Raw genomic sequence first — 27,060 nt, forward strand, 5'->3', positions numbered from 1 at the left:
AGATCCTGCTTCAAAAAAAAAGGACAAAAGAGGTACAGAAGACTGTGTAAGAGATATAAAGACTATAATACAAAGTTCTAACATACCTGTAATAGGAGTTTGAAAATGAGAAGGGAGTTGGTTGAGAAGGGGAACTGAAGAATATTTAAAGAAATATTAGCCAAGATTTTTCAGAAACTCATGAAAAATCAGATCATATGTTTAAGAAACTTTATAAATCCCAAGTAGGATAAATATGCCATGGACACAGTCTTAGTAACATCAAAGTAAAACTACTGAAGACAAAAGGAAAAGAAGATTTTTCAAGTAGCCTGGGATGGTAGGAAAAGACACATTATTTCCAAAGGGTAACAGTCAGACTGATGGCTGGCTTGCCAACAGAAATATCAGGATATCAGAAGACAATAGAAGTACATCTTTAAAATACTGGAGGATTAAACAAAAAGTCAATGTGGAATTTTATACCCAGCAAAACTATCTTTCAACAAGGAAGGCTAAATAAAGATTCGTTCATGTTAACAAAAGCTGAGTTTGTTGTTCGGAGATGCAAACCATAAAAAATATTGAAGAAATTTCCCCCTTAAATATGAAAACACAATGTCCCCAAGTGCAAGTATTGAACTTGTAGAGAAATGAAGAACCCTCGAATGGACTGTCTTCATTTAAGTGCCAATAAATCGTCATTGCAATGGAGTAATCTGGTGTAAAATATAAGTTCTTCTTAAACAAAACTGTACACAAGGTGAATTAAGCCAGAATTTTACATCACCAGGTAGACACAATCCATTTAATTTTAACCAAAATATGAACTTTCATAAAGAATAATGGAAGTTGGGCTCTAGGGTGTCAAGAGTCAAGAGCAGCAGTTGGCATGTGGGAATCAAAGGGTATCAGTGAGAAAATCTATGGAGATGCTGGAGCTAGGAGCCAAGGGGGATATTGGTGTTGCAATAGGTCAGAAGTCAAGCGAGCTGCTGGTAGAGTCGGGGGCCACTGCTGACAGTTGGGTTGGGATAGCTGGGGCGAAGGACAGAGGTCGGAGGTCAGGACACAGCTAGGTTGCAGCGGTTGAAACTCAGCACTAGGGCAGTTGATCCTTGGGCCCTTGGAGGACCCGCGCCCTGGGCGGGCTCTGCGCGCGCCGCCTCCGTAGCCCCGCCCCTCGGCCCCGCCCCGCCCCGCCCCGGGCTCCTCCCAGCCCAGCCTTTCGAACGCCGACGGGAGTGGCGACGGCCTGAGGAGGGAGCGAGCAGGCGGCGTGGGGACCCCTGGCCTCCCCGCCTCCCCTCCTCCCGGCCTCCTAGCTTCCCCGCCTCCCCGCCACCCCGCCTCCTCCGCCTCCTCCGCCTCCCCTAGGGCGCTCGGCCTGCGAGCCGGCGCCGCCTCCCGGGAAGATGGCGCAGCACTTCCAGGTCAGTGTGCGGTGCGCCGCGGGCCCGCGCTCCGCGGCCCCGGAACCCGGCGAGGCTTGGGTCTGGAGAGCGAGGGCGGAGGAAGGCGGCAGAGGCCGCAGGGCCGCGTGCCGGGTCCGGGGCGCACACCCCTGGTCGGGGCTGAGCCCGAGGAGTAGCGGGCTGGAGCCCGGGGCGGAGGAGCGGGCGTCCGCCTTTGGCGCGGGGCTGAGCGGCCGTGCGGGCCCGCCCTCCCCTGCGCGCCGGCGCCCAGGCGCCCAGGCAGGTGGGAGCGGAGCAGCAGCCTTCCTTCCCGCCTTCCTGCTCCCGGCTGTTGACGCGGAGGTGTGAGGGGCACTCGGGTTGCCAGAGGAGCGGGACGGCAGATGTACACGAATTGGCCGGAGGCGGCTGGAGTTCTACCAGTAGGGAATTTCGGAGGAGGAATCTGGGGCTGGGGGAGCGCGAGAAGCACAGGGCGCAAAGGATGGGGCGCGAGCTGCCGGAGGACGGCCCTTGTATCCCTGGGCAGCTCTGACCACCGTCTTTCAGGTATTCATTCCACAAACATCTGTGGAGCTACCCCGATGTCTGAAACACAGCGCAAAGTTCTGAGGGCAAGGGGTGACATCATCTTACTATCCCTGCCCCCGTAGCCCAAAGGTAATTACAGTACACGTGAAAAATGTTAATGGTTGTCGGGGAAGCACAGAAAAGAGGACAGTCAGGTATGTGAGTTGAGTTGGGGAGGAGTGGAGCAGAGAGCTGCTATGCATCTCCGACACAGATTGCTTCTCCTTTCCATTTCTCTACTTTTTAATTGGTTATTTAGTACTTACTCTACTAGGCACTGAAAGTACAGCTCAGAGCAGAGCTCCAGGATTTCTTCTCTAAGGAAACTTACAGTCTAATAGGCTTGGAACGAGTCGTAGATGTTGGCCAGGTAAAGAGAAACGGAAGACTAGAGGCAATACAGCGTGAGGCATGGCAAAAACTTGTGGAAGACCATGCCATGCTGTAGAAAATTCTTTGTGGTTGGAGTATGCAGTTCATATGAAAGGAAAAAAAGAGTCTGTGGGTAACGGGAATGACTTTGGAGAGGCAGGCAATTTTAGAATAGGGTGGCAGTAAGTGTATCTAAACATCACATTCCCCTTGTAGACTTTGGATATGGTGAGGCTTTCACATTACCTTTTGACTTCTACCATTTGTAAAGGTCCCCAGGTCAAAATAACATTAATTACTACTTTCTGTTAATAAACCCTCTGGGAAATTTTCACAGGAAGAATCTCACTGGGAAGATTTATGGATTTTAAATAAGTAATGAGATGTTTATAGTGCAGGTGTCAATCTTGAGGATAACATAAGTAGGGGGAAACTTTGGGACTTTTTTAGACTTGGAAAGGTGATGTGGTGTGTCAGCAAGTCCACAAAGAGTTCTTCAAACTTAGGTACAGTTTTGGAAAAATTACATGCTAAAAACAAACCATCCATGTTGGTTTTCCAGGATGTACTTTGCAGTGCAGTGCTGTGAATACCTTAAAAGTGGAGTTGGACAAATAAAAGATCAATTTTGGTGACCAGAAAATAATTGAAACTTCCTAGGTTTTTGGTTTTTGTTTTTTTTAAAACTCTGGCACTGGGAATTGAACCCAGAACCGTGTGCATGTTAGGCAAGCACTCTATTGTTGAGCTATACCCTGAACCCTTTCTAAATTTTTATTTTCAGACTGGGTCTCCCTAGGTTGCCCAGGCTGGTCTTGAACTCACAGTGTTCTTGCCACAGCATCCTGGGTTGGTGAGATTACAGGCATGTGTCATCACACCCAATCTTGAGTTCCTTTTAGCATATTGTACCATGTTATTAGCCATTTAATTCCAGGAGCATTAATTGTGATAACTATTTCCTAACATTTTGAGTTTTCATTTGCTCTTTGTAAAGTTGAGTTATACTACTGAGAATGTGTATGTATACTTTATTGCTCAAAAGGTGTGAATTTGTTTTTTCTTCCTGAAGAACACCTTATAACACCTGTGACTTGTCCAAGGTTACACATCTAAAGTAGGCCTAATAACTCATAAATTCTGTGTTCTTTCTACAACCTATATCTAGGATAGGTAGTTAAAAGTTATATCATCAAGACAACAAATAAATGGACTTCTCTAGGGTGAGGTTAGAGCCCTGCCCTATTGTCTTTTTAACATCATGGTGGTTTTGTGACTCATTGACATAAACTCCTTATAGTCAAAGGGTATCAGTGTGGATGTTTCTGTCTTAAATCTTGCCCTGGCTATCTAGAGGGCTGGAGAATGGAAACATTCCTGTAACCCATTCCATGCACAATGCATCCTGGCTAGAAAACTTTGATTAGGGTATTCTTTCCCAAAAGAGATAATGGATCTGGATTATCTTTGAGGAGGCAGTCCAGGTAGAGGAAGAGAGTGAGAGGAAAGAGATAGAACTGGGATCAAGCTAGTTGTATGTATTTAAAGAGAAATGAAGGACTTTGGTGATAATCAAGAGATAATATCAGAAAAAATTTAGTGGGCTTGGTTGAATGTTTCTGCTCTCAGGATGGTCCTAGAACCAGAGACTGTGGCCATGCTTCTTAATCCCCAGTCAGGCTACCTGCTTTGATGTAGATGTGATTGAACTGTTCTTGAACACAGTGGTAGCATGATGAAAAAGCAATTTGGGAAAAATTGTGGCAGCATTGGTTTGAATGCAAGAAACTATAAAAAAATCAATATTGTCTTATAATTATCAGTAACTGAACAGAATAATTATTTTTAATGTATTGTGAATCTGATCTATAGTAGACACTGAATCTTTCCAGTCTTTTCTCTTTCAGTCTTCACAATTTCATTTTAGAAAGTGGATCATTTCTATCTTCAGTTTCAGCAGTGACGATTAGAAAGGTTAAATAATTTTCCCTGAATAATTCTCACTGAAAAAGTGAGTAATAGATTCTAATGCTTGTGTCCTCTCTGTTGGACTGGTGTTTTAAAAAAATCTAACTGTGATGCTTCTAAGGCCCCCCTACTATTTTTTCTTATTATTAAAGCAGCCACTGAAGAAATCCAGGGTACTGAAGGCCACAATTAGAAAATACTTGATTGTTTCATTGTCTCTTAATAGCATGTGGAGGTGTTGGTTCTGAGTCTTTATAGAAGAAGAATTGTTAGAATTTTACGACAAATTTAGAAGGTACCTAGAGTTCCTCAGACTGCAATTTGAGAATACTGGGCATAAGGCTGTCCTGATTCCAACTACAAATTCAGGGGTTTCCCAAAACCACTCTCAGTTTTGACAGTTGATCAGAAGGATTGCTGAATTCACTGAAAGCTGTCAGGACTCACAATTTTAGTTCTTTATGGGGAAAAGATACAGATTAAAATTGGTAAGAGGAAGGAAACAGGGTAGTTAGGGAAGGCTCCAAAACAAAGCTGTTGTTGGCTTCAGGACATGTTATTCTCCCCATATCAATGGATGGCATTGTGCACCATGGGTATTGCAAACTAGGGATATTCACCTGAGCTTCAGTACTCAGTATGTTTATTGTCATTTCATTACTTTGGTAAGATTGATTGATTGCCTTCATGGTTGAACTTGATTTCTAGTTCCATTGATACCTTGTAACTCAGAGTCACCACCCTAAAACATATAGTTGATTTTTCTGATGTGACCAGTCCCCAACTTAGTACTGTCAGTATCTCAGTTACTTTCTCATTGCTGGAACAAAATACCTGACCTCACAAGATAAAGGAGGAAAGGTTTATTTTAGCTCATAGTTTGTAGAGGTTTCATTGAGTCAGCTGACTCTGAGGTAGGGTAGCATGGCAAAGAGTCCATGGCAAAGCAGGATAGGCAAGAAGCAGCAAGTAGCAGTAGCTGCTAGCCTTCCTTTTCCTCTTTATTCTATCCAGGTTACAAACCTATTGGTTGTTGCCATTCACAACCAGGGTGTGTTTTCTGTCTATAGTAAGTCCATTCAACCATGAAGCACACCAGTCCAGTCAGTGGAGTAATCCAGTTATCACACACCCATAATCCATATTCAAACATTCTAGATCTAGCCACCTCCAGAAAGCCTCACCTATGAGCACATGTAGATTTGGGGGGACATCTTAGATACAAGACTTAAAAATCAGTTATGTTCAACCCCTGTCCTAAACAACGTACCTGTCCAATATGACATAGATTATCTCCTAGAAGCTGAGGGCAAGGCCACACCTCTATTTGGGCAAGGCCAGATATTTTACTGTATAGGAAGGACTAAAGAGAAGGAAAAGCAAAAGATAACATCAAGCTTGTAAATCTAGATCCTGATCTAGACTTTCAAAACTGTCAAAAACAAGGGGAGACTTAAATAGGAATCTATGGGAAATACGTTCAATTCAGTTTCTCATATTAAAGGGTCATTTTTAGCATCTTTCTGGATTTCTGGGAGGAGAGCATTTGTAGACACTATGAAGATGATGTATAAACAATTACAGTAGAATTAGGACATGATCTGCAATAGATGATGACTGAAATAAAGGGTGGCAAGAAGGCAGACTATGAGAACTGTTTGGAGCATGTGTTTGGAGTCTGTAGACTTGTATTTGGTGCAGAATTGACCATTTGTATTTGCTGTTGAGCAGCTTATATATATTTGATCTGTCAGCTTCAGATTTTTCATCTGTAAAATGTATTTTCATACTGAAAATACATTCTTTAAAGGAGTCTGTTTTTCATAATAGGTTTGAGAAAAGATAGGAATACTTTTGTAAACTGAAAAGCTCTTAATCAAATGTTATCCAGTTCGTCACAGATGGGAAAGTTCCAAGAGGCTCAGTAGTAAAGCTTCAGGGATACTCAGGAAAAGGTAGTAAGAGGAGGAAGAAAGTTTGTTGGAAATGAATAACTACAAAATTAAAGCAGTTTCTATTACTACAGTTAAGATGCTTAATTTCTGATGGCAGGAAAGATAGAAGGAAGTAATTGAAAAGGCATTTAAATTCATTTGAAATGAGACTTTCCTGGTTGGTTTGTTGTTATTAGGGTATAGAATAGAAGTCTTTATTTTCTTTTATTGAATATATGAAAATTTTTATAATTGACATAATAAAATGCATACATTTGAACTGTGCAAGAGAATGAGTTTGGCATATACATATTTCTGTGAAACTGCTACTGAAATCAAGAAATTGAGTGTCTGTCACTCCCAAAAGTTTCCTTGTGTTGTGCTCCTTTACTGTCCCTTGGGGCTTTCTCCCTCTTCCTTACTCTTCTGCTGTATCCACTACCTCCAGCCAGGAAACCAGTAATCCGCTTTTTGCTAAAGAACCATACAATATAATCTTTTTGTTTGGCTTTTACTCAGCATTCTCCTTTTGATAAATATATGTATGGGAATTGCAGCCCAGAAAGAAGTCACATCATTTGGGGGCCAGTTGTGTATCAAGTACAAAGGACAGAAGTAAGTCTAGAATAATTAGGAAGATGATCTTTATTTAGACTGCAATCAGGATTACATCACCGTATACTAGATTGTGGAAGCTGAGTGTTATCTTCTTATATTTGATAGTTACTTTATAAGGGTTATGTGATCTGTAGTCCTCCTTGTTCTGCTTAGTAATTTTTTAAATATGAGCTTCTTATGTTGATATTGTCTTGTAGAAATTTCATAACCCAATCCTGATTTGTCAACAAATTGAGACTCAGACATCACATTTTAAACATGTTTGGACATCAGCATAAGAAGCAAATTTATTAGTCTACTATGAAAAAATAAAAATTGTAGGTAGATTCTCTGGAAAATCGTGCTAATCTGAAGTTTGCTTAATTTGTTAGCAATGCCAGGATAATACTTTACCAGCAGGATAAGGGTCTTTATGTATGTATCCTTTTCTCTAAAAAGGTATACTATACCAGGCATGTGTTTGTTACCATTATAGAGAAAGAAGTTTTTTTTTTTTTCACATCTTTTGTAAAAGAAAGTTCAAACTTTTCCCTTTTAATCTTGTACCATTTTCATTTGTTAATAAATTTGAAATATCTTTGGGAAGAAGGTGTGCTTGTTAATATTGTTGACTTAGATATTATTTAAATATATTTTAGTCCCATTCTATTTTGAGGTTCATTAAATCAGTATTTAAAAAAAGTTTCCCGACTTTTCCAGAATCCTTTCACATAGGTTTACTTAGGTATTTAAGTGCCATTGAATTAATTAGTAATGGTATTTGTATTAATTTTGTTCTTGTTTTATTTTTTGTTTTCTTGGGTAGTGGTACTGGAAATTGAACCTTGGATGCTGTACCACTGAGCTACATCTCCAGTCCTTTAAAAATTTTTTTATATTTTGAGACAGGATCTCAGTAAGTTGCCCAGGCTGGCCTTGAATTTGTGATCATCTTGCCTCAATCTTCTGAGTAGCTGGGATTTACAGATGTGTGCCACCATGCCCAGTTTGCTTGATTCCTTTCCTTCTCCTCCTCTTTCCTTCTTTTCCTATCTCCCTCTCTCCCTCTTCTCCCTCTTTCTTTCTCTGTATTAGTTTTACAGGGCTCTTGTAACAAATTACTACAGACTGCATAGCGTAAAACAACAGATTTATTCTCTCACAGTTCTAAAGTCAGAATGCTGAAATCAAAGTGAACACGGTTGATTCCTATGGGAGCCTCTGAAGGAAAACCATTTTACTCCTTTTTGCTAGCTTTTGATGACTTTTAACAATCCCTGGCATCCCCTGGTTTATAGATGCATCTCTCCAATCTGTACTTCCATCTTTATATGGTGTTATCTCCTGTGTCTCTATGCATCTCAAATTTTCTGCTCTTTTTTTTCTTAAAGGGAAAATAGTAATTGGCTCTAGGCTGCACTGTAAATCCAGGATGGTATCATCCTGAGATGCTTAATTATTTAAAAATTTGTAAATACTGTACCTTATTTCCAAGAAAGGTCACATTTGTAGGTACTGAGAGTTAGGACTTGGACCTATCTCTTAGAAAGATATAATTCAACCTGTTAAAGAGTAACTATAAGGTAGTAATAATAAACAGCTAGCCTTTATAATGTGTACTGTGTACCACAAGTTACATGGCATTAACTCATTTAATTATCCAAACAGTCTTGTGAGGTAAAACACTATTGTTATTCTCCCCTTTTTGCTGCCTTCCGTTTTGTTAAACAGGTCTTATTACTATTTCTGGCCTACTTCAAAAAATCTTAAGCCTATATTACATTATTCTGGATATCATGAGTTCAAAAATTTTGTCCTTAAAATTTAGTAGGTAAATGAAAAGACTTCTGAAGTTTATTGTGAGGAGGGGAAGCGCTTTTTATTTTTGTATTTCTCACCCAAGCAAAATCTGAGAATTCATGAACCATGAATATATTTTCTGTGCATTTTAATATTTTAAACAGTATGTAGTGGTAATTTGGGCTTATTGTGTCAGTCTAGGTAGAGGAAATGTTTAAAATGTTGAGGTCCTATATTATAATTAATCCATTTGAAACTTCACTTTTAGGTTTATTTTCATGGTAGCAGAGAATACCCAAGTCTGGGATGCTGGGCTCTGATCTGGATAAGAAAGGGGAGAAATAACTCTGGAGCAGCTAAGCAGGAGAGCAAAGTAAAAACATATTGAGAGCTACGAGGGAGCTCATTTCATTGCTACTTGTATATTCCTTTTATAAGATGGTTCAGTATATGTATTGAGGGAGTGTGTGGAGTAATGTAGCAGTAAGGCTGCCACATAAAAATTCAGGCCAAAAAAAGTACCAAAATTGGCATTTCCTTAGGAATAGCTTGTTACTTTCATTTGCCTATCACCTATTGAAGTCTGTGCCAGTATTTTTGTCCTCCAAGGAATAATTTTCTAATTCTAGCTCAAAATGAAGTAATTTGCTTTAGTAAAATGGCTTTAACAAAAATTCTTTTAAGCTGAGAAGAATACTAAACTCATTTTTTAATTCTTTCAAATTATTCCCATGTGTCCTATATCTTCAGATGATGTTATATTTGTAAACAGAATGAATTAGTCTTTCTACTAATTAGTTATTACATAGGTGCCCACATACTAATTAGTTATTACATTGCTGGAAAGATTACAAGATCAAGTATAATGATATAATTCACCTGCAGCAGTACAAGCCATTAGTTTAGAAGCTCCAAATCAGTATATATTTATAATTATCAATATTTCTTTTTTATAGATGGAACAATTGAAATTTTTATAGTAAAAAGAACATAAATTGAGTGATCTATAAAGTGTGTATTATTGGGGCTAGGGATTTAGCTCAGCGGCAAAGCGCCTGCCTGGCAAGCGCAAGGTCGTGAGTTCGGTTCCTGGTACCGGAGAAAAAACAAAACAAAACAACAAAAGTGTGTATTATTGTTTCCCCCACCCTTTTCTAACCTTATCTGGTATCTCCCCTTTGCTGTTTACCAGCGACATGACCTTTTAATGCCTTAAAATGGCTAAATTTAGTAAAATGGAATTTAGTAAAATGGCTAATTCCATTTTACTGCATGGCCTTGGTAAGTGCTATTTCTTTGCCAAGACTACCTTCTGCTCTTTTTTTCATTCTAGCATAAATGTTACTTCTTCAGGTATACCCTTTCTAACTCTTTGGATTAGGCAAATTCCTCCTTTCTGTACTCTTACATTTCCATTGCATAACTAACAGATTTTAAGTAAGTAATCTGAGAAGTAAGAGATGTATCTGTTTGGTTTCTCACTGATTCCCAAGTAAATAGTTGTGACTTGATAAATATGTATTAAAGTATGCAGGCATGATATCTTCATCTTTTATTTTCTTTGTATCTCTCTATATTATGGTCTCTCTATATTTTTTTATTCAAGTAAAATATTAACTTTTTTCTTCTCAAGAGTTTGGCCGAATTGGAATTGTTATGTACTCATCTCTACGTAGAGACTGATCTTTCACAAAGAATAGAGGCTGAGAAAGCACTCTTGGAACTTATTGACAGCCCAGAATGTCTCAGCAAGTGTCAACTTTTATTAGAACAAGGAACAGTAAGTATTTGGTAACATGAAAGATCACTATATATACATTGGTGTTAATGAACTCCTGTGTATTAGCAATGATACTAATACATTTTACCACTTTTAAAAAAAACTATATTTTTTCACTGTCGAAGAGATTAATCAAGAAAGGAATTGGAAGTCCAAGTAAGCATATTTAGGGAAAACCCAGGAGGCAGAATTGGGACTGTATTGAAATAGTTTCTTGATTTTTCTTAGCCCCTTTTTACTTCATACTAGTGGGCAAAAATTCCATTTTTAAAATACAGCTTTAAAAAAATCTAGGTGGTAGAGATGGGTTATAAACAAAAAAAAAAAAAAGATTATTCAGAAGAATGCTTACTGTCTATTATCTGTTTTCCTTCTATTTATAACTGTTCATTAAACTGTCATTTAGCATGTACTGTATTTAAATGTAAAACCAGGCACTATACTGCTGACTTGGTTTATGTGTATGAATGAAGGTTGTTCATTGTTTAGTTGCAGGGGCATAGATGTGTAAATAAAGAGCTATGAGATGGTATGGTAAGCTGTATGGTTAGACTGCATGATTTAGACCAGAGTTGGCAAACTTTTTCTCTAAGGGGCCATATGGTAAATATTTCAGGCTTTGGGGTCCAAGAAGAAAAATGGACGTTCTTTTATATTTATAACAAGAGAGAAAAACAAATGTCCACACAGTTTCGTTGAACATTCAAAATACAGTGATCAAGTGTAGTTTTTTTTGGTAATACAGGTCTGTTAATGAATAGAATAATTCTGAGCATTTGGAAGATTAATTGGAGTTCAAAGTTTGTGTTTCCTATCAACATTGATTGAAAGTTTTCATAGTTTAATGTTGAGCTATAATGAAATTATACATACCTCATCTTTGAAATGTCTTTTCACATAGATAGGTACTGCCAAATACTAATATTAATCCATGAGCATATGATTTTAATTAAGCATATTCATCACTTAGAAGGCATTTATAGAATTCTATTAAATCTTCTTTAGATACTTGCCTTTCAGCATGTCATCACATTGCAGATTAATGACTTCCAATTGAAGATTAGGTGGAATCTCCTCAATTGCACAGCTAAATGGATTTTGAAGTATAGAAATTTCCTTTATACTTGAATCAAGATCTAAATAGTGCTGCTGGAACTGTAGTTGGAAGTCAGAAAATATATCTTGGGGTAGAGATCTCAGTATTTGTTTTAACTTCAGCAGTATAAGAAATGTGTAAAGCAAATTCACATTACTTATGATTCAAACACCGTTAGTTATTGAAGTGACTTTAATGTTTGTCATTATAGTCATTCTGGATATAAGTAGTATTAAGCGTTGTTTGTCTTTTAGGCAATTTTGTAACTACAGATTGAATTCATTAAGAGACATTTTTAAGTTTACAGCTAAAGGTAATTTCCAAATGCATTTAGTGTTGAATGGTAGAGGCTTGGTCTTTTTATCCAGAAAAATTTTGTTCTCAGCCTTGAGCTAAAAAACTTACAGTACAGCTTTAGCACTGGGAAGATAATAAACCACTGTGTGATAGGTAGGACAACTCAGGTTATTTAGCTGCTGTACCTCACAGAAACTCACAGAATTGAATACAAATTCACAAAAATGAATGAAATTCATGGTTAACACCCCTGATTTAATAATTTATGATAGTCATATATTTACTATGTAATATCTGTTAATGAATAATACTTATTTTTAACAAGCTATGTAAATTTGTGCACTTAAGCCCTTTTCTGCATTTTATATATATACTTACATACATAAATAAAAATATATGTATATATTTTGTAGTTCTGGTGATTGAGCCCAGGTAATTGTTTGTGCTAGGCAAGTACTCTGCCATTGAGCTATGTCCCCATTCCTGTGCTGTATATTTTTTACCAGCAGTGCCTAGTAGATTCTGTGCAAGTTATATTGAATTAATTTTTCCTTAACTTGTTTAAAAATATTCTGGCTTACAATTTCATGCAGTGTATTCACAGAGGGGAATTCCTTAGTTTCCTCATACTCCGCATTTACCTCTAAAATAAAGTGATAGTAAATATTTGTAACATTACTAGTATGAGCAACACTAGTAACATCTATCCACTCACTAAAAGCTAATAATACTCTTTCCAAATTATTTGTCTGGTTCCTAAATTGACTTTTGATGTTGCTCCATTGTCATCAATTCTTTGAGCATTTGTTCTCACTGAAAGTTTATTTTCTCTGTATATATAACTTCAGCTGGTAGAATAAAACAATGGTGATTTAATTAATGCATCATTATTAAGTGGTTTTCCTTTCTTAACAAATGAGCCACTTGGAAACTTAACTTTGGTTGCACCCTCATTTTATTTTTGTAAAGAAATTCTGCTGTGATGAAATAGTCCGTTGCAAATTTTCTACTTTGTCTATTGTCTGTGAGTTGAGAATATTACGATGACTACTTAGTTTGATAATAAGTACTGCATTCTTTTAGGATAGTGATAGCATCCTTGGGAAAAAGAGTATATTGCTTTGCCATCTAATTCAGTAGTGTGCCTTAAAAATTAGACATTTGAAGTCCACTTTTATCTTACCTTGTTTTGATATGATAGATGTACATAGGTAGTAATGAAAGGTACATGTCATGTCAGGGCAATACCTAAGCTACTATAGGCACTAAGGAGTTACTACTGTATCACTTTATGGTGCATTGAACAGGAGTGGGAAACAGAGAGCACCACATTTGGTCTCTCTTTTAGAACTAGTCAATTCTGCCATCATGGCTTGAAAGCAATTATAGATAGTATGTAAATGAATGAGCATGGCTGTGTTTTAATTTGGATTTTATGTGTATTTTCTACATGTCAAACATATTCTTATTTAATTTTCCCCCTCAACTGTTTAAAACTTCTAAAAAAAAAGCCATTCTTAGTTCACAGGTGATGCAAAAACAATTGTAGAGAGGGGGGAAAAACGGACTATCTTGGTAACAAATTCCTAGAAGTGGACTGAATACCAACTGAATTTTCAAGGATTATTATGTATTTAGAAGGTTTGAGTATGTGATTCAGCAAATTGGAGGCCAGAGAGCATAATCAGGCATAAATCTGAGCAACACAGAAATCAGGGTGGGGATGGCATCTGAAGGAACTGAAAGGCTGTCATGGTCAGAGCACCGTAAAGAGAGGGACTACATGTGTTTGAAGAGATAGTGAGAGGCCAGGTTATGCAGAGTTGTGTAGACCATGGTAAGAATATTTTATCTGAACTTGCTCATAGTTATGTATTTTTCCTGATTACTTTCTGTTGTTGAGATGACTATTTCCACCTTGACCAACTAATGATCCCTCATGCATGAGTGTGTGTAGGTGTGTGTGTGTATACATTTGAATATAGATATCTGAAATATATTGTACTCTTTATAAATCTACCAGTTTAGAAAACCAGAAAAATTCTTATATTTACTTAGGAAAAAATTACTAACATATTTCCACTAGTCTAACTTTATTTGTGGTAATAATAAAAAATTTAATTATTCTTTCCAGACATCCTATGCTCAGCTCCTTGCAGCAACATGTCTTTCAAAACTTACCAGCCGAATCAGCCCTTTACCTATTGAACAGAGGATAGATATCAGTAAGTGGTTTATTATGTTGTTTAATAAATTGCACTTTAAAAGTAGTTGTTTCCTTTTACATATGCTAAACTATTATTAGGCATACAAATTATTTGATTGTATCATTTTTTAAAGATAAGTAGTTGAGTCTCTAGTGTTTAGTTTATCTAGTGATAAACTAGAAATAAAAATGTGATGTAGAGAGCGGTGTATAAACCAAAAAGTATTTAATTTAATAATAACTTGCATTTTAATGTGTTTAGTATTTGCTAAGATTTGCATTCATTTTACCTTCAAAATTTATTCATTATCATCATTTGCAAAATTAGATTTGATAGGCTTTATAAACTGCCCAAGATCACACAGGTAGGAAATAGTGGAACTGTCATTCAAACCTACTCCACCTGCCTGAAGTTTATGCTCTTAACATTATCTTAACTTGATATGCAACCGAGTGACAGGACAATGTCAGTTTTTTAGTATTTCTCCGAATGCTACATCAGAATCAATAGGTATGCAAGTAAAATCAAAAGCACACTCCCATTTGTCAGGAAGATAATTTTTATATGTATAAACAGTGTTAAAGGGTACTGTAGTTGGAACACTGATTCTATAAAACAGCAATATAGTTTTCAGAAGTAATATCTTTTAGGATTTTTTTGTGTGTATGTCTAAGTTTGTATTTTATATGAACAAAACTCCAGTTGAGGTATCAAATTTTTTTCTTTTTTGTGTTCATAAAATAGATTGTTGACTCATTTTTGTTCTTCAGACTCAAGATAATATAATTATATTTCTGTATCAGAAAAATTACCATATATATTATGGATCTTTAAGCTCAAATTTGAATTATTGAAATCATACATTATTATGTCATTTGCCTCATATATTTGACTGCTAGTTCTCTAAGTACCTTGAGTCTTAGGTACTTCAAAAAACCTAGAGAAAGATTTGTGCATACACTTATCAATTTGTATGCTTAAAAAAGCAAAAGAGAGAAATTCAGTTTTAAAAGTAAGCATTCAAATGGTAGAAACCTAAGTCGCATAACTTGTGATTTTGTTTATTTGACTTACATATGCACACATTTTAAATATATTTAACTTAAATATATTTAATTTTTTAGAGCTCTTTAGGCTCACAGCAAAATGAAACAGAAAGTACAGACTTCCTATATACTCCCTGACCTCCACATGCATAGACTTCTGCACTATCACTGTCCTTCTCCAGAGTAGTACCTTTGTCACAATTGATGAATCTATATTGACACATCATTGTTATTCAGAGTCTGTAATTTACATTAAGGTTCACTTATATTATTTAATCTGTGGATTTTGACAGTGTATAGTGACATATCTACCAATATAATGTTATACAGAATAGTTTTACTGCCTTAAAAATTCCTCTGGTCTGCCCATTCTTCCACTTTCTCTCCCCAACCCCTAATCTTTATAGTCTGTATAGTTTTGCTTTTGCAGAATGTCATATAATTGGAGTCCTATAATATGTAGCCTTTACAGATTGGCTTTTTTCATTTGCTAACGTGTCAAGACTTCCTTCATGTCATTTTATGGCTTCATTACCTCATTTTTTTTAGTTCTGAATAATAATAATATTTCACGATATACCACAGTTTACCCATTTAAAAAAGAAGTTTGGTTGCTTCCACATTTTGACAGTTGTGAATAAAACTGCTATAAACATCCATATGCAGTTTTTTGTTAGGACATAAGTTTCCAATTTCCTTGGGTAAACACCAAGGAACATGATTGATAGATCATATAAGATATGTTTTTAAGAAGCTGTCAAGCTGTTTTCCAAATTGGCCCTACTACTTGTATTCCTACCAGCCAATGAATACATTTCTGGTGCTGTATATTCCTCCAACATTTGTTGCCAGTATTCTGGGTTTTAGTCATTTAATTAGATCTGCTTTGATTTCTTTTATTATAGATTTCACACATAGGTCTTTATATAGGTCTTTTTTATATTTTAGTAAATTTATATCTATTTCATTTTTGGGATGCTATATCAATGATACTGTTTGTTATTTCATGTTACACTTGGTGATTGTTGGTATGGAAATGCAATTAACTTTGGTATATTAACACTGTATCCTGTAGCCTTGTTCTGTAATCCCTTATTCAGGATTTTGTTGTTGTTGTTGTTGATTCTTTTGAAATTTCTATGTATAAAAGCCTGTCAACTGTGAGCAAAGACAGTTTTATTTCTTCCTTTCAAAATTTATCTTAGTTACTTTTCTTGTTGTTGAGACAAAGTACCCAACACCCAAAGTTAAAGGAGGAAAGGTTTATTTTGGCTCACAGTTTGTAGTGGTTTCAGTCCCTACTCAGCTGATTCTCAGGCAGGGTGGCATAGAATAGGAGCATCACAGAGGAGAACAGTTCATGGTATGGCAGGCAGAAGGCAGCAAGCAATGAAGTAGCAAGGAGCAGCAAGCAGCAAGTGATAGCAGAAGCCCTTTTTCTGTCCTTTATATTCCATCCAGGCTACCCACAGGTAGCACTCACACCCAGGGTAAGGCCCCCTTATTCCCAGCCACCTCTGAACCGCCCCCCATGACCACATGAGGTTTTGGGGGGACGTCTAGATACACACTATAACATTCTGCCCTTAGACCTTTAAAGTCTCTTCCATTTTTGTAAAAGTCATTTAGTCCATCTCTAAGAGTTGCCAGAGTCCTAACAGTTTCAGCATTGCTATAAAGTTCAAATCTAAAGTCTCTTCTGAGATATAAGGTAGACTTTTAGCTGCAAACCCTTGTACAAATGAAAAGAAAGTTAAACACTTCTAACATATAATGGCATAAAATATATTTCCATTAGAAAAGGTACAAAGAGGGAGATAGAAAGAAATGGGAGCAAAACAAGACCAAAATTCAGCAGGGCAAACATTAAATCCTTGAGTTCTATGTCCAGCACCCCTGGAAGTGTGTGACAAGTTGAGAACTCCAAAAGGCTTGGTGGCTCCACCTCTATGGCATTTCTGGCAATTTTAGGTTCCATGGCTTCTCCCTTGGGCTGGCTTTGCTTACTCCTTGCAGCTTTCCTCAGATGATCCATGCTCCTAGCTTCTCCAGCCTTCTGGGGTCTCCATTGCTCCTTTGACTTCACACTTATAGCTTCACCCACTGCCCTCTCAGAGGCATACTACCTGGCCTTCCAACATTCTGAAATCAGGGCAGAAGCCTTCCTGACCCCACAACTCTTGCATTCTGCATACACCTAAAGCCAGCACCACATATTTGATGCCAGGGTCTGCTGCCAGCTGGAACAGTAGCCAGGCTTCTTCTCTTCATTATATGAGTTGAGTGGCTGGATTGCTTAGCACTAGGAGCCAAATCCCAGGGAACTACTTCCCTAGGCCACTGCCATTCTGGAACACAGTGCTTGGGGGCTCTCTTCTCAAAGCAAAGTCTTTCACTTTAGCAATTTTGCAACAGCAAAGACTGTGGTCCTGCTGGTTGTTGTAATGTCCTCAACCTGTCTTTTCTATTGTTCTTTTCCTTCTCAGCAGTCAAATTCTCCTCTTCTCCATCTTTGCAGTTGTCAACTTCATTGTAACTTTCCTTCTGGCCAAAACACATGTTTTAAATCATTCTACTATGTGCTTTGCTCTTGATTCTTAATATATATTTGGGTAAAAGCCCCCAGCAGTAGCTATGCTACTGCTTCAACATTAGACTGGCCTAAAATTTCTTCTGCCAGTTTAGTTAGTCCATCCTACTTAATGTCAGTCTCAGGCAAAGTCTCTGGACACAAACAAAATGCAGACAACTTTTCTGCCAAAGCATAACACAAGTGCTCTGGAGTCCAATGCCAGTATAGTCCTTCTTCCCAGCAGAAACCTCCAGAACCTGGTCTTTACTAGCAGCATTTCGATCAGCATTCTGGTCTTCCAAGCTCTGACCAGCTTAAAGCATTTCAGGACTGCTTCTTTAGCCAGCATCTCCAAACTTTTGTAAACTCTTCCTGCAAGTCAGTTCCAAAGACTCCCAAACCACATGGTCAGGTACAGTCACAACAGCGACCCTACTTCACTGGTACCAAAATCTGTATTAGTCAATACTTAGTAGTAAAACAGATTTAATGCAAGATATACAAATACACAAGAATTTACAAGATTGGCTTATAATGGCTGCCCACAGAGTCAAATGTAGAAGAATGCAGAAGGGCTGTCTGCACACTGGAGGTCCAAAGGATTCAGTTGAAGGCCTGGAGCCTGCTGTAGTGTTCCATGGGCGTACATATCAGTAGACCCAAGGGTCTATGCTGGAAGTGGAAGGATATGTGCTGGAAGGCTTAAGAGTCTGCATTGGAAGTCAGGAGACAAAATCCAAGCTGAAGATGAAGAATGGAATTTCTCTGGAGAAACAGAAGCAAACCTTCCTTCTTCATTTCCCTTTTATACCATACTGGTGACAATCCTCCCTCGGGTTGGTCTTCTATACCTAGAACAATGCTGATTTAGTTGGGTGATTCTTACCCAAGTTGACATAATCAGTTAACTATCACACCTATATGCCATTTATTTCCTTTTCTTGTCCCATTACATTAGTTATGATTTGCAGAATAGTGTTGAAAAGCAGTGGTGAGGGTGAGAGGGAACATCTTGCCTTATTTCTGATCTTAGGAAATCTTCAAGTTTCTCATCGTTCAATATAATGTTAGGTTTATTTGTTTCAACAAATGTTGTTCATAAAATTGAAGAAGTCCCTTTCTGTTCTTAATTGGCTGAGAGTTTTTATTATGATTGGATGTTGTACTTTCATTAAATGCGTTTCCCTCATCTATTGATACCATTATATTTTTATTCTTTAGCCTGTTAATTGATTTTTGAATGTTGAACCAACTTTGTATACCTGGGATAAATCCCATTTTATCCTTGTGTTTAATTCATTTCATGTATTGTTGGGTTCAGTTTGGTGATAATGTGTTGATGATTTTTACATCTGTATTCATGGGAGATAATTGTTCTGTAGTTGTCTTGGAGTATCTTTGATTTGGGTATTAAGGTGATGTTGGCCTCGTAAAATAGGAAGGATGTCTTCTCCTATTTATTGGAAAATGTTATAGAAAAATACTACCATGTCTTACTTAAATGTTTCGTAGAGCTCATTAGTAAACCTGTCTGGCTGTGGGGCTGTTTTGGAAGACTATTACTTATTGTTGTACTTTCTTTAATAGAGACAGGCATTCAGAAGATCTATTCGACTTTACATTTTTAAAATGGAAACTTGTTTTAGAAGTAGGAGTACAAATAAATGTTCCTTACCTTATAGTGACTTGACTTATGATTTTTTTATCTTACTATAAGGCATAAGCAGTAAGCACTCAGTGGAAACCATATTTTGAATTTTGATATTTTTCTGGGATGGTGATATGTGGTATAATATTCTTTTGTGATACTGGGCAGCAGCAGTGAGCTGCTGCTTCCAGTCAACCAGGGGATCACAGGATAAATAATTAATGCTCTACAGTATGTTGTGGTGTTAAGCTGTGATTTTTGGTGGGTTAGGTCTATTAAATGCATTTTCGACTTCTGCATTTTCAAAATACATTTTCAAATTGTCATGGTTTTATTGGGATGTCTCTGCATCATAAATTGAGGAGCATTTGTACTGTGAATCCTTTAAAAAAAGAAATAAAGTTTGGTTGAAGAAAAGAAGCTAGAAGCATACAAGACAATTTCAGACAAGAAATGATTGGTTCCCTTTGTTTGTTTAGTCTGACTTAACACTATTGTTTCTGCAAATAGAGTATTTGTCATGGTATGATATGATGTTATACCGACATGTCATAATAGTAATGATTTAAATGGAAAATATGAATAATGGGCTTAACAGACACATTGCTTTTATCACGTCAACTTCAGAATCATCCGTCTGTCACTATAAGGTCCCACTTTACATGTCTCAGAATGTCCTTTCATAAATTCTAGGGTCTGTGTGTCCACCACTCTATTTTCTAACTTTATTAGTATAATAAACAATGATTTATGATTGCTCATTTGTGAAATCCCATTTTCTGAGCTTAGTTTTGAAGTCCCTTCATGAGCTTGTCATTGATGTATCATTCTTACATAGGTAAACTTACATGTTTGTTGGAACTCCTGTTGTCAGAACTTGCCTTTATACCATCTCATTTCTCCGTTAATTCTTTTTCTTAAATTATTCCCCTAGACTGGAATGTTGTCCTTTTTATCTTTTATTCAAATGACAGTGTAGTTTGATTGCTTATATAAATCTATCTTTTCTGCCTCTGTTTCCTCCTTTCAGACATCTTTATGTATTGAGGTGTAATATATATCCTACTATAAAATTGACTTGTTTTAAGTGTACAATTATTGACTTTTAGTAAAGTTACAATTGTATGAATGTTATCATCATTTGGTGTTAGAACATTTTCATCACTCCAAAAAGATCTCACCTTGCATTCTCACCAATAGTACACAAAGGTTTCAGTTCTTCACTACATTTCCACCTCATAACCTTAACTTGATTCTTGTGGTTGGTTCCTTTTGTTCCATATTCCTTCTTTGTCTCTCTCTTCTCCTCTCTTCTCCCTTTTCCTTCTTTCTCTCCTCCTAGTAGATCATAAACTATGCTAGAAATAAACTACAGCTTATTTTAAAAAGTGCTTTTGGAATTTGAAGCTGTTTCCACCAAAGCATATTTTGTTAAGTAGGTAAAACTGAATTTGCTAACTTTATTCCAAGGATTACTGTTCTGCTCATGTGAGCTTTAATTTAGGTGTTTATTTAACATACTGTGCTATTTATATTTTTATGCACTTAAACAGGATAGTGTATAGTCAGTTTTGCTATAACGTGCTATTACGTGTTCCTTAAAGTGACTTAGTATACAATGTTACGTAATAAAAACTACAGGGCTTATGAGAGAATTTTAGGGTAATAAAATTCAAAACCTTATCAGCGGTAGATTTTTATAAAGCTAGAAATTTAATAAAAGGATAGTACAGTTTTGCATACATTAAGTAGTTAAGAAATGCCTAAGTAGTATTGCAAATATGGTACTTTTACAGAGTAAGATCTGAAGTTTGTGCAACCTTGCATAAGAGTTCCAGCTTCTGAGTTACTGTGAAGTGATGGAAGGGAGGTTATGTGATACAGAATGGAAAATTATAACACCAAATAAGGATTGATATTTCTGGTAATACATGACATGAAATGAGGTAGCTAGTAGATGTTTGAAACTTAATGTACTTTGTGTATTGTTTGGTTCACTTGTCCTGTTTGCAGTTTTCTTTATTTACCTGGCCTTCTTTTGGGTAGATGAAGTCATGCAGAGTAGTAATGAACAAAGTGGTAGTAAAAGAACAAAGTAATGCTTCTGTTATACTCAAATTATCCCTGATATATCAAAATCAGTGGATAGACATTCAGAAGATCTATTTGACTTTACATTTTTAAAATGTAAACTTGTTTTAGAAGTAGGAGTAGTACAAATGTTCCTTACCTTATAGTGACTTGGCTTACGATTTTTTTATCTTACAATGAGGCATAAGCAGTAAGCACTCGGTGGAAACCATATTTTGAATTTTGATATTTTTCTGGGATGGGGATATGTGGTATAAGCAATAAGTCTTTTGAAACAAGTTTATAGGAGCATTGACTATAAGAATATATCTTCAGGAAAACAGTTAACCGTTTGTCAAAGAGCATGTTATTACTTTGTCTTTTTCTTCACATGAGTCACATTATGTTTCTTGAAAGCCCAAATAATCACAGAATATTTTCTCTACAGGAAACTACATTCTGAATTATGTGGCATCACAGCCTAAGTTGGCTCCCTTTGTCATCCAAGCTCTTGTTCAAGTCATTGCTAAAATCACTAAATTGGGGTGGTTTGAAGTTCAGAAAGACCAATTTATCTTTAGAGAAATTATTTCTGATGTAAAGAAGTTTCTTCAGGTAAGAAGACGTTATTACATTATTACAATGTCACCACTTGATATTTGAGTTTAGAATACTGCTGTTCTTAAAGCTCTGTGGTTTTCTGGCAAGCAGTACCATATTAGTTGTCATTTATTATTTATCCTTAGACCCTTTATTAGTTATTGTCAGTAGGTAAAATCATGCTGTTATATAACTTTCACACCAGAAGAATGCAAGTAATCATGTTTTCTAATTTCAAAAATTTATGTTCTTTTATTTATGACAGGTTTATGCACTGTACATATACAAACCATGTATATAATAATTTTTACATGTTATCTACTCTAATTTTTGTGAAGTGGGTTTCATTTTGTAAATAAGCAAGCCAAGATTAGAAAAGTTAAAGAATTTACATAAGGTCACACAATGATGTAGTATAGAAATAGTACTTTGAGTCTTCTGAGAATTTTTAAAAGATTTTTTTATACTTTACCATATTGGTTATGTTGTTTTCTCAAGTATTTTTCGAACTAAGTTATTTAAGTCATAGCATATGCATACTTAATATTTGACTTACGTAAATTCAGATATTTGGATTGAAAGACCAGAGGAGATTAAATTATACCAGGGATTCCACCTGCCATTCCACATAGTAATTATATGTCCTAAGATGATATAGGGAATTCTCAATCTTCACTTGGTTCCTATATGCCTCTTTCAAGGATGACTCAGTTATTTAAAGGTTTGCTAATTGCAACAAGGCCGCTTTAGGTAGGTATCCAGCTAAAGAGACAGTGATCTGTTGCAATTCTTGAGGAAAAACTAGCAGTTGGTAAAACTTGGTTCCATATTGGCTTACTAGTGGTCAGGGGTAATTTGGACTTTCTGAGATTTCATTTCTCATGTACTATAGTAATTTTAAAATTTAACCCCTGTGTAAGATGTGACTCAGTCCTATTCTGCAATGCATAAAACCTATAAAATAGTACTGCATAGTTAGTTCCTAATGGCCTGAACTTTTGAGCATTCTTTTTTCTTTGTTGTTATACTCCTTGTGGTATCACAGTCCAAACATACTTAGGTACTTCCTTTCTACATACATACCCAGGAAACTTTCTTCTAAGGTAGTGCTATTCACATTGTTTCTGTGCAACAAGATAAGGAGTGTATGCAGATTGTAAATAAAGTTGGTGTTTCACTCATCAAGAAGAAATTGGGGTGAAAAGAATGCCTCTTAACTAAACAGTGTAGTTAGTGATTCAACTGTGGTATATTCTGGCAGATGTTTTTTGTTGTTGTTATGGACCAGTACCAAAGCATTTTTTATGTAAGAATTCAACTAATGGATTCCCAGTGGGGTCATGGACCAATTGTTGGTCAGAGAGCAGTTATTTCTTTCTCTTTTTTATCTTTTTGAGACAGGGTCTCGCTATGCAGTTCAGGCTGGCCTTGAGCTTACTTTGTAAGCCCAGGCTGGTCTTGAACTCACAACGATCCTCCTGCCTCCGCCTCCCAAGTGCTGGGGTTACAGGCGTGCACCACCACGCCTGGCTAGAGAGCAGTTGTTGACTTCATGTGCACAGAGGATGGATGCGTCAGTGAATCAGAAATTAGGAGCTTAGTCAGATACCCTAACTATGCTAAAAGTCATAGAGAATTGAAATGCAGGAGTTCTGGTACATTTCTTTTGTTCTTTTGTTGTTGTTCTGAGATAATTTGAACTTGATTATATCTAGTGAGAGCAATGCTACTGGAATTCTGTGAGAGTTGAAGAGATAACCAACTGTAAGACTTGACAAGTTTATTATCTATTAATGTTTTTGTATAATTGCACTGTAATTTGATGTTACATTTATTATTTTTATGCTTCCACTGTGATTTTGCAATAGAGCAATTTGTTAGTAATGTGCGTATAAAATCTGAATTTTAATATTCAGGAAATTTTCGAGATTAGATTAGAGGCTGATTAAATTAAAATATGGTAGAGGCTATGAACTTGTTTACCATATTGATAGCTATGTATATATTTTACTGCATTGGGTGCTTTAGATGTCTTCAGTATAGGTATATAACAAATCCATGCATGTGCATGATTAAATGAAATTAAAAGGGCCTATGTAATCTTTATCTAATATAAGATGAAAGGATTTGAATTAGTTTCTAAGCTATTTATTATGTATTGAATGCAGCTATCACAGTTACTTCAAGGATATTTATACAGCCAAATAGTGTCATTTGTTTGTTCTTATTTATGGTCTTTTAAAAACTTGCATTTTGAGGGCTGGGATTGTAGCTCAGTGAGTAGATCGGTTGCCTACCATGTGTAGGTTCTATAGGTTCCATCCCCAGTACTGCCACAAAACAAAGTTGGTATAAAAACTCATACATGATTTTAAGCTTAGTTTACTATAGGTCTCAGGTGGCGATAACATTTTGTAGAGTATTATGTAGTTCTAAGGTAGGTGAGCATTTTTTCCTTCAACTCTGTACTCAAATTTATTCTTCAAAACTTGAAATTCTTACTTGTAGAACGCATAGTGATTTTTCTACATATTTTGAGATATTAAGTAAATGTGATATTTTGGTATTTAATTTTTTATAATACTCTATAAATATTACTTTCCTTATACATTAAAAACCAATCATGTTTCCATTGTTTATATTCTCCAAAGGGTACTGTGGAACACTGTGTAATAGGAGTAATAATCCTTTCTGAATTGACTCAGGAAATGAATCTGGTAAGCCTTTATATTTAATGGGGGTGTGAAATTTGCTTAAGTAATGCTGTTTCTTTCATTTGTGACAAAATGGGTGGGATAAAACTCTGACTAATGAAATTTCTTTTATTGAGAGGATAACTAAGTAGTGGAATACTTCTACTATTATTGAAAGTATCAGCAGTAGTAGAAAGTACTACAAGGAACAGAGAATTAGACATGGTCCTTGTTCCATGAGGACTTGGAAAGTTTTCCTTGCATGTTACATATACATAATAATCAGAAGACATAAACTAAATGCAAAAGAGAAACATACCTTTATTCACTTACATATAGAAAACAAGTGGTTTGGTGAAGTAATTCTCATCAGTGGATACACAGCAAGACTTATCAAAAACAGGCCTCTTGGGACTTTGCCACTTTCTAGCTGGAATTTTCACTCTGTACAAGGAGAGTTTTCAAAAGCTACACCACCCTCCAACACATTATCACCTGCTCCTGTTTTTGTGCTTAGTGAGGCTCTGAGCAGGACAAAAGCAGAAGTTAGGTTCTGTGTGAAATAATTTTGTAATAAACGGGATTGTAGTATTTAAATTTAAAAACTCATTATCCTGAGTGGGATGTGTGTGTTTATGTGTATGTGTGTGTTTATGTGTATGTAGAGAGAGAGAGAAAGAGAGGTAGAGAGACAGAGACCAAGACAGCAATAGAAACAGATTTGTATTCCAAGTGATAGATACAGATTTTGTATCCCAAGAGCAGTTCCATTTGGAGTCACAGTATATGAAAAAACAAAATCGAAAGTAACTATTTTTCTGGTGTCAATCACAAATTAGAAAAATACTGCTTAAACTAATTCATCTTGATCTTTTTAGGTTGATTATTCTAGACCTTCAGCAAAACACAGGAAAATAGCTACCTCATTTCGTGATACTTCTCTCAAAGACATATTTGTATTAGCATGTTCTCTTCTAAAAGAGGTAAATTATTTAATAATTCAGTCTACTGGTTAGGATATTTAGGGAATTTTAAGAGGCTCAAAATAATTTAAATGGATTTTTCCCTTCAATTCTGTCTTTAAAAGAATTATTATGAATAGTCTTTTTTTTTTTTTTTGACAGTCTTAAGTACGGTAAATTTGCACATATCTGTAAGTGGTTCCAAGACATACACCTTTACTTACTGGGTATGTAAGGTGAAATCCAAAGAATCTTAGTAAGTTGTCTTTTGATAGTAGTTTCATTGTTTTCTTACTGTAGATTAATTGTAAAATCTAATTGTTTTAATTTTTTTGCCTGCCTGCCCGTACTTTGCATACAAAAAAAATGAAATGATGGTAAGTTTTCATAATTCATTAATTATCAAAATCTATTGATCATTTAGCCAGCATAGCTGACCTGATTAATTTCTTTGGGAAATGAGAATTCCCCTTTGGTTTCATAGTGTCCTATTAAATATTAGTGATCACATGATTCACAGTTGTTTCATGCTCTCTTACATAATACAGGGATTCCATCATGCTCCTCAAGCTTGTTAGCTGGCATAATACAGCATTTCCCAAAGTATGTTCCACTAAGCACTAGTTTCTATATATACAATGGTACCTCAGTTCACAAACTTAATTCTTTCCATGATTCTGGTCACAGGCCGAGTTCACTGCGAACTGAATCAAATTCAGTGGTTAGGTTCACTGTTGACCTTATAAGGAAATTTGATTCTGTTTGCAATGAATGGATGCTCAAAAGTTTTGGATTACAAGGCATTTTGGATTTTGGGATTAGGGCTGCTCAATTTGTGTGGTAACAAGTTAATCGCCACACTAAATCGGACTAAAAGACCTGATCTTAAAAATTTTCTTTTAGTATGAAAAAATTTAACTTGTACAAATGTAAGTAGAATAGTGTAATTGACGCCCTTGAACCTTTGAACCAGTGAAACAGTAACATGGCCAATCTTGTTTCATTTCTGTCTCTACCTACCCACTTTACTTCTTTGTGTATTATTCTTGGAGAGTCCCAAGTTTCGTGTCTTTTTTTTTTTTTTTTTACAAATATTTTGTGAGTTAACTTCAAAAGGTTTAATCTTTTCATGTTGTGGCAGAATGGACATTATTTTGGTGGTTAGAATTGCTCTCCAGAAGCTTGTGGGTGTTCTTCCACAGTCAGATTTGATAGCCTTTGTTAATTAAATATAGGTTATTCATACATGAAGGGTAGCCCAGTTTTCTGTGAAGAGAGTTGTATTTTCAGCTTGTGCAAAGCATTCATTGAACTAACAAATCCTGTGCATGTACGTATGTGTTATGTAGAGTATTTGTCCTCAGGTTACCTCTTACAACTTTAGATGACCTGCATTATATAGTTAAATGTAAACATCTTCATTCTCATTTCACAAAATTAAATTTGAAATAGTG

At 36.2% G+C, this 27,060-nt stretch overlaps 1 protein-coding gene across 4 annotated transcripts in view; it reads left to right on the forward strand.

Annotated features, from left to right (window-relative positions):
• The first annotated feature begins 1,197 nt into the window (after nt 1-1,197).
• The window catches only part of Ranbp17 (RAN binding protein 17), a 315,493-nt gene continuing 289,630 nt past the window's right edge, over nt 1,198-27,060 (forward strand). For all 4 annotated transcript variants that reach the window (XM_005376323.1, XM_005376325.1, XM_005376324.1 and 1 more), the window contains exons 1-6: nt 1,198-1,412; nt 10,269-10,415; nt 13,943-14,033; nt 21,800-21,966; nt 24,603-24,668; nt 25,523-25,627. In XM_005376323.1, the coding sequence (XP_005376380.1) occupies nt 1,395-1,412; nt 10,269-10,415; nt 13,943-14,033; nt 21,800-21,966; nt 24,603-24,668; nt 25,523-25,627 (594 nt within the window). In that variant the 5' untranslated portion in view covers nt 1,198-1,394. The remainder of the gene's footprint in view (nt 1,413-10,268; nt 10,416-13,942; nt 14,034-21,799; nt 21,967-24,602; nt 24,669-25,522; nt 25,628-27,060) is intronic.

This window comes from Chinchilla lanigera, unplaced genomic scaffold (genome assembly GCF_000276665.1).
Source record: "Chinchilla lanigera isolate Chin_1 unplaced genomic scaffold, ChiLan1.0 scaffold00007, whole genome shotgun sequence".
NCBI lineage: Eukaryota > Metazoa > Chordata > Mammalia > Rodentia > Chinchillidae > Chinchilla > Chinchilla lanigera.